Raw genomic sequence first — 8,773 nt, 5'->3', positions numbered from 1 at the left:
TTATATATCGTGAGATTTTTTAATTTTCATAGAATAAATAATTTATAATTTTTAATGTATAAATCACATATCCATGCATGGTAATTAAGTCAGTACTTTTGTTTGTGGTAACTTTCTTTAGATAACGGAATTACAGAAATAACATTAGATCTCACAGCAGGGAAGGGTTATAAGATCAGTAATTCATCTATATTATTTGACAAATATGTTTCTAACTTATATAATCTAATAAACAGCTAACAAAGATTTTTGACTATTATTTGTTGATTTTTTATTTTTATAAATAAGACCAGTACTATGAAGACTCCAACATATTGTGCTTATTTTTGTAGATAAGAAAAGATTTAAAATGAAAATACAAACACTTTATTCTTTTATTTTTTACATTTTTTCATTTCTTCTACTTATATACTAAATTTTTAAAAACTTGTGACATTTTTCAATTGTCTATACTTAGACATCTGCCTCGTTCCTTGAAAAAAAGCGAACATATAAGATGTCATCGGAGTGGAATCCTGCCTCAACTCTATCCAAATCACACTGATCTGGAGGGTCAAACATCAACGTGGTTTCGCCTAGTTGACTTTTCTTGGTACCCTGAACGAATATCGATTTACCTCTGACCTAAAAGATAAAAACATTGCTTTAACTGACAAGTATTAACAGGTTGATGAGAAATGTAGTAAAAAATTGTCTTTTAACTCCAGAAAAATTTGTTAAAATATCTTTGTATTATAATCAGATAACATAGAAAAATATTTTTGGGGCATAAACGTGCCAGCTTTGTTTCTTATCAAACAAATAGAAAAAATCGATCAGATTTTTTCTTCTAATCCTGCTTGTAACTTTTTTTGGGATATCGTATTGCAAAAATAGCTTGAGAGGATTTGTCAGTTATTTGATTATCTACCGAAGAGTGCTATTGTCGGACCATCTACCACCTATTTCTGGCAAAGTGATTGTGCAAACAAGTGTGAAAATGTTGTTTAAAATTCAAAGGTTTGCAACTTTATTAACATCTCTAATTTTTCAATGATTTTTATCTAACATTCAACAAGATGTCATGAAACGATTTATTACTTTAAAATTTAGCTTCTTTTAACCTTGCAGCATTACTGGATCAAAGTTTAAAAGTAAGTTCTATTAAAGATACGAAGAACTTTAATGTTGGGGAAAAAAGAACTTTTTTAATTATGACTTTAATGTTTTATATAGTTCAATTTGCAATACAAAATAATGATTACAACTCTAAAATCTTGTATTTCAGCAATTTGCAACCAATTTTACTTAATAGAGAACATTTTAGCATAATCAAAAACATAACAGTTGAAATTTAAACATATTTTTAATAATAGTTATCAGGAAATTAGTGTTTATTATGATTGCCTAAAAATTAATTCGCTGTTTAAACTCAAAAAAAATTCTACTTCTCCTACTACTACTACTGCAAAACATTTTTTGTTAATTTCATGCAAATTAATAGTTTTTATATACATTACCAATAAAAAAAAAAGTACTGAACATAAACACTGTGATGTGCTTAACATTTTTCGGACGATTATTTATCGGAATAATTGACGGAAAAGAACCTTTATTCAAGATGCTTTTCTGAACAGCGTATCTTTCTTGAGACCGTTACTTTCTGTTACCACTTTGTAGTGTCTTAACTATAATTATGACACATAAAAATTTTTTTTTGGGGCATAAATACACCAGCTTTTTTTCTTATTTAACAAGTAGTAAAAATTGACTAAATTATATGCTGAATTTTATTTATAATTTTATGTTTTCATCACAGTGTCAAAATAGCTCAAAATAATTTGATCTTTATTTGATTATCTTTTGATTGCTGCTAGTAAGACAATAGAAAACCTATTTTTCGCGCAGTTATAGAGCGAAAAAGTTCGAAAATTGCTATTTAAAGCTTCAGTTTGGCAAAATTATGTATTTTAAGATTCTTTAATTGAAAATTCTTCAAAATTAAGAACTGAACCCCTCTTGTATGAATTTTTATTTCTACAGAATGGCTGAAACAAATCTAAGAACGGAATGTCATTGAGGACGCTTAGAATTTTAATGTGGTGGAAAAAACAATTTTTTTTTTTTAATTGTAACCCCAATTTTTGAGAAAATTCAATTTTTCAACATTAATAAATTGTTGATATTTTCAAATATATAGTACTTTTTACTGGTATGCAACGCATTGCACTTAATAAAGTAAATATTTATACGAATTGGAAAAAAAGCAACTTCTGTAACGTGTTTTTAACGTTAACTATAAAGAGTTTGTGATGATAACAATTTATTTTCAACTGTCTCCTAACCTGAAACAATTTGTTTCATTTCTGTAGAATAATTCTTGTTATTGATTTGAGTTAGTAATTGTTACGTTCATTAACGATTACTATAAAAAAAAAAAAAAAAAAAAATATATATATATATATATATATACCTGAAAACTTTGACGTACTATGCATTTGGTCGTCTGCTCGCTAAATACAAAACTCATATCGTTACACAAAACCATATTATGATCATTCACTACATTTTTTTAAAAAGATTTTTGATTTAATTACATACATTTAAAACCAAAACATCTGAACTTTCGTCATATTATGTGAAATGCATGTACAAATAGCAAACGATATTTTACATTTTTCGTTTTTTTGATTTGGGAAAGTCATCACTGTTGCTTTCACTAATATGATTCTCGTCTGTGTACAGAAAATTTTTGAAATTATTTTTCACAATGTTACTATTAACGATTTTAACTGTCTTATGCTCTATTTTCGGGGTTTTAAGATACCGTTTTTTTTTAAGTACGGAGTAAGTTACGGAGTACTATTAAAATTCAGTCCTTTCGTTCAAGTAATACTTTTTTTTTGCTGGTGCTTTGTAGATTGGTCGTGCCGTGCATGCAAGACAAAGTATTTTTAATGAATTTAGCCATATGTTTATACTTGCACGATTTTTCTTGCTACGATATTTAAACGATAATCTTTGATTACTATTTTTATGCAAATGCACTTTTTTCCACATTGTTTCTTATATTTACAAGAAACAACTGGACATCAGAAGCAGAACAAGCCTTCGAACGTTGCAAACAGTGCATTACTCAAGCCGCTTGCACAACGTTCCTCGAATCAAAAGCGCCCTTGGCACTAAGGACTGACGCTTCAGACGTCGCCATCGGTGGAGTCCTAGAGCAGCAGCAGGCTGATGGTTCCTGGTGACCCCTAAGGTTTTACTCACATAAGCTGGACAACACGCAAAAACGCTACAGCACGTATGATCGCGAACTTCTTGCCGTCTATGGAGCCGTTAAAGACTTTAACAGAATTCTGGAAGGCCAAAATTGCGTCGTTGACACGGACCATGAGCCGCTAATCTACGCCGCCTCTCAGTGCTCGGACAATAGCTTCGCCGAGACAGGCACGTCATCTAGAGCACATCCTGTGGCACAACACCGTGTTTGTCCATGCACGAGATGAAGAAAACGTCGTCGCAGACACCCTGTCTCGACCCAACGACGCTCTGGCAACACCAACCAACGGCCCGTCTGTTTCAGCTATCCAGAGCAACCCTGCAGCCTCTGCCCATCGTACTCCGCCAGTCGTCAACGCTTTAAACCCAGCCACAGAAACCATCTCCATGCCGAGCCTGCTCGACGCGGCAACCATTGCAGAAGCACAGACCGCAGATGACGAACTGACAAGCCTCGACAGCTCGTGCCTCACGCTCCAATTTATTAATATCGACGGACACTTAATCAACTGCGAGGTAAACAACAACACTGCCAGGCCCTACTTGCCAGCTCCCCTGCGCCGCAAAGCTTTTGACATCGTTCACGAACTGTCACACCCAGCTGGCAAAACAACTGCCCCCTGTCCAATGGTATGATTGAAAGGTTTCATCGCACCCTTAAAGCCGCTTAAAGGTGCTGCACACAGTCCTGGCTAGGTGCCCCGCCAATGGTGATGCTAGGTTTGCGCACCAGCTTTAAGGAGGACCTGCAAGCTTCACCCTCAGAGATGCTAATCGGCACCACGTTTCGCATCCCTGGAGAGTTCTTAACAACTGCCACTGCACAGGCAAACTCGTAAGCCGTTATAAATAGCCTCTGTCAGTTGTTCGAGAGCATCAGGCCCGTACCAGCTTCTGGGAAACCCCTTAAGCCGCCCTACAAAGGCCCCTACCGGGTAATTCGCCGCAACGACGACTACACCTATGTAATCAACGTCGACAGAGAAAACAGTCTCAACAAACCAGCTAAGACCAGCCTACTTGGAAGCTTCGGATATGGAACAGGCTCCGCAACCTCCTTTACAAGCTGCAACGGCCCAGCCCGCCATCTCTCCACCCCTGCCAGCTACCAGCCTTGCAGAAATTGACACCCAGGCCGCCCCTAGGCCAACATCCCAGCAAGACACGTCTTGTTCGCAGCGCTACCCGCGTTGGTCTCTAAGAGGAGAACAGATGTGGTAGCACCGTCCAGAACGCCTTCGACACCTTGCGCCCAAACAGGCCGCTCGCGCAGGAAGCAACAGCTAGCCCCAAAAACCATCTTCTGCATCGGTGCAGGCTAGCTCTCTCTCACTCGCGTCCACAGCTGTAGCGCCTATACCACTACTACTTGTGCAGTGTTACATTTTACATGGCTACAAGCCTTCTTTTTGTACTATAATATAGTTAGTTCCTTTTGTATAGTCTTAAGCTACGACACGTGCCCACAGCCCTTTGAGCCGTGTCTCGTTTGTAATAATTCTGTTCTACAATAAAGGCAATTCTATGCAATCTGCATTTGCTCTGAGTCTCTCTACTCAAGCCCGGAATCCTATAGACTATACCCCAAATATCCACGTTTTGCAAGCTCTATCCAAGTCTTAACATTAAACATCATTAAATGAAGATACGAAGCTTTACAGGGTAGTGTCATGGGCTCTAAGCAAAAAGAAAACGTTACATTAAATTACTGTTACATTAAACTTTGCCTCTGCACTTGTATCGTTTAAAAAACAGCTATTTTCCAACCCTTTGTATATTTTCTAAGTCCCTCGACTACTCACAAAGTGACATGATATTCTCTAACCTTTCAAGTCCTTTTTTGTGTACTGATAAAACTAAATCAACGAATTCGCGAGCCTGTAGCACTGGTGTATTGAGATAGCAACATCAGAAAATTTACTGCAATATCTTGTTTATCCGTAAAATACAAAAACTTTTAATTAAAACAGCTTAATTTAGGTGCATTCGCATTGGTAAGAACATTTTTTGTTGCAGTGTTCAATTTAACATGATTAGGTCCCACAACTAGCAGCATCCAAGACTTTTAGATAATTTCTAAAGATTCTTAAAAATACGAAAGAATATTGTTTGCATTATGAACTTGGGTATCCGATGCCATAGGAAAATTAACAACTCGTTATTTTCATTACAGGCTTTATCATAACTATACAGTTTTGAGTGGAACCCGACCCCGTAACCCTCATTTACCCCTTTTTCGTATCTTAATCTCAAGACACACTTTTTCATGATCTAGATTCTGTTGTGCCTCCAGGGAAAAATATTCCTTGATTTAAAAAAAAAAAATTCAGATCGATATCTTTTTATACAATGTAAGAAACGACTGAGATACGAAATAAACCGTTTTCGATAAAATGACCCACGTATAAATGAGCAGTAAGTTAGTCTGCATACATAAAACAACATGATCTTGATCCAAAGTTTTCGTAAAAACACTTTTTGAATGCTTGACCCATCATTTATAATTACTTTGTAATACCCTAAGTTCTACTTTAAAGGACAAAAATACTCCGAATATCTGAGACGTTTATTAAGAGTTGCTGATTATTAAGTATTAAAAGTTGCTGATTTGATGGATCTTGCCCAATAATTTGGACTGAGCATCTTTCAATATTTCCAAATGCAGAACGCATAAAGACATTAGTTTTAATGTTTATTCGATTGACTGATGTAAATATATCATCAATAACTCTTTTTCAACTATAGCCTCTGACATTTGAAAAAAGTGGTAGCGTTTGGACAATACAGTACAACATGTCAAGATATAAGTTGTTTCAATATACAGGACTTTTTCCCAATGCACCTATCCCCTTAAACCTAGTGGTTGGGAACATATATACAATTATTATCTACCCTACACTTTTATAAAGGTTTCTTTGAACATTGAAACAATCCCTTCTTACATCGGAAATTTCTGATGGTTCATCTTTGTTTCCTGGCATACAACAAAGAACAAACACCATTATAGAGTTGCGGCGTGTAAGAAAACTCACCTCGCCCACGAAGCTCTGCTTATGATATATTTACAATTATTGGTACATGTTCTGTGCGTGTTTTGTTTCACGTTCTTTTTTTATAAATTGTTTTTTGAATTAGACACTGACCCGCTAGTAAGTTTATTATTTCATTGATCGAAGGCTTGCTTTTAGTGTGAATAAAAAATTGCAAGGTTCGTGTGCTTTTTATATTTAACGTCAATGTTGTAATGTTTCCATAAGCACATGGCCGTTTTTCTAATAACAAAAAATACAAATATTAAAATTTAATATAAACTTCAAGCTTAAAATAATGGATAGAACTTCAAACTAATAATATTATTAAACTGTTATTGGTGTGAATATTTCGTATTCTCTAAATAATTTGATAGTTTTTGAATACTGTAATACGATTTCAGTTTTAATACAATTATTTATGCAATGCAAAAACGGATGCATTGTTTGAGATCTCCTCTCTCTCTCTCTCTCTCTCTCTCTCTCTCTCTCTCTCTCTCTCTCTCTCTCTCTCTCTCTGGGTACTTCTTTCAAATAGGTTAAAACTGTATTGTTCTAAATATTTAGAAGTTGATTGTGACGTATAAGAAATGGCAAGAAATATTTAACATAGTTCTACGATTTTCTCGTCATAAGCCTCTTTATCGTTTTATATGTCATTAAATGCACAACATGCCTTGTAACAAAGACATGATTCGTTATTTTAAATTTTTTATTTTACGAAAGCAAAGGATAAAAATTTATTTCATATCAATCTTAATATAAAGTTATACGTGTAGATGTGCTACTTTACGATATTTGTAGAAGTTCAATTAAGGGTATAAATTTTAAGTTATTTTTTCTAGCTGCAATAAAGTAGCTCTATATTATGCATCTGATGAAAATATAACTTTTAAAAAAGTCTCATCTATTTATAGGTTGTAAAAAAAACAGTAATTTTGTTTAAGGAAGGTTTATTCTCTTAGAATATTTTTTCAAATGACAAATCGTGATAGTCAAAAGCTTTACTTAAATCAAAGAAATTATAATGTAATTGAAACATGGTATGAGTTGGAAGAAAAAACAGTTTCAATCCAATGGATAACATAGTTAAAAATGCTGCCAGATGACGTTCTTAATTTAATAAAACACGATTTTCGCACTGTTGTTAGATAAAAACGAAAAAAGTTATGATATTTTCTTCTCTCTTAAATTTACTTCTATTAATCCCTCTGCGTACTGCAAAAAAATGTTCCACGAAATAAGCCAACATATACGCCACAGATTTTCAGTATCAATACCACTGTATAAAGTACTATTGCTCTTACTCTCCAAACTTGATGGATAATCTACTTCGACTCACGAGCTTTTTTTTCCTACCCTACTTACGCTTACACGAGCTGTACGAAGCGCCTTTTTTTCCCCACACCAACAAGTTTTCAATATTTTTTGTCTCTTCTAATGTTTCATTCATGAGTGTTCAAACTATGTATCTATTGATAATATAAAAACAATTGATCTTGCAATTGTGATATTTCAATATGTTTACTACAGAGAGATATTGTCACATACAGTTCATAGAAAATAAGCATTTAGTAGAGAAATGTAGATATATACTTAAATGTTAAGAAATCAGATTCGATCTAATTTGCGCTATAAGAAATTTGTAGAGCTCACTTGCTAAAAAAAAAAAAAAATGTAAACGGAACAAAAAATCGGAAGGTCTTTTAATTTTTTCCACTAACATGAGATATGCCTTACTAACGAACCCGTACTAAAACAGAAGCTATGACAACTGCAGTTCTTCACACTCGTTTTGTAAATCCTCCATATATATGTATAATATTGCTTTAACCGTGTTTTCTCTACAATGAGACATATCCTAAATAAAAGTTATGTGTGCCATACATTCGAGACCTAATATAGTGTACAAATAAAAAAAATTGATAGTAAAAAAAAAAACTGCCATGCTTTAGTATCGGGAAAACACAGCTTCATTCGAGTCATTCTATGCGTTCAGTCGTGACTACTTCGTGACAGTTTATTTTTTATGATGTTAATTATTTTAAGTAGACTAAGGGTTTTTTTTGAAGTTCTTTGATTGACTGAATATTGTGAATTGTTTTTTTTTGTAAGTATGCAGGTAGAATAGTTAACTTTTTCACTAGTAGTTTTATACTGGAAGTCTTAGAAAAGCTTAATTTTTATCGTGACAAACATTTGCACACAATCTCCTTAAAAATCGACAAAATAATTGAATTAGTAATCATCACAGCATTATGAAAAACTGTTTTTTGAATAAAAAAAACTAGTTTGGAAACAAAAATAAAGCATTGCTCTCTCATTGGATGGAAGCAGTCAATGTTGAAAGTGATGAGTCATTAGCTTGCAAGAATCAATGTTCAGTGTTTACTGTCTTGCAGCAAGATGTATTTTATTTCGAGATAAGACGTAAAAAACATATGGCTATTTAACGAACGTATAAGTATAGTGCCTTATAA

The 8,773-nt window shown here is 33.9% G+C and overlaps 1 protein-coding gene across 1 annotated transcript in view; it reads right to left on the bottom strand.

The window, feature by feature from the left end:
• Positions 1–296: 296 nt before the first annotated feature.
• The window catches only part of LOC149375217 (uncharacterized), a 277,492-nt gene continuing 269,015 nt past the window's right edge, over positions 297–8,773 (bottom strand). Inside the window, exon 2 of the mRNA XM_089590058.1 lies at positions 297–624. Within this exon, the coding sequence (XP_089446184.1) occupies positions 454–624 (171 nt within the window). The 3' untranslated portion in view covers positions 297–453. The remainder of the gene's footprint in view (positions 625–8,773) is intronic.

This window comes from Copidosoma floridanum, unplaced genomic scaffold (assembly GCF_036245765.1).
Source record: "Copidosoma floridanum isolate Cflo_tuat_1 unplaced genomic scaffold, Cflo_Japanese_pri ptg000011l, whole genome shotgun sequence".
Taxonomy (NCBI): Eukaryota; Metazoa; Arthropoda; class Insecta; order Hymenoptera; family Encyrtidae; genus Copidosoma; species Copidosoma floridanum.
The sequence above is the reverse complement of the archived record's forward strand: the minus strand, read 5'-3'. Positions and strand labels throughout refer to the sequence as shown.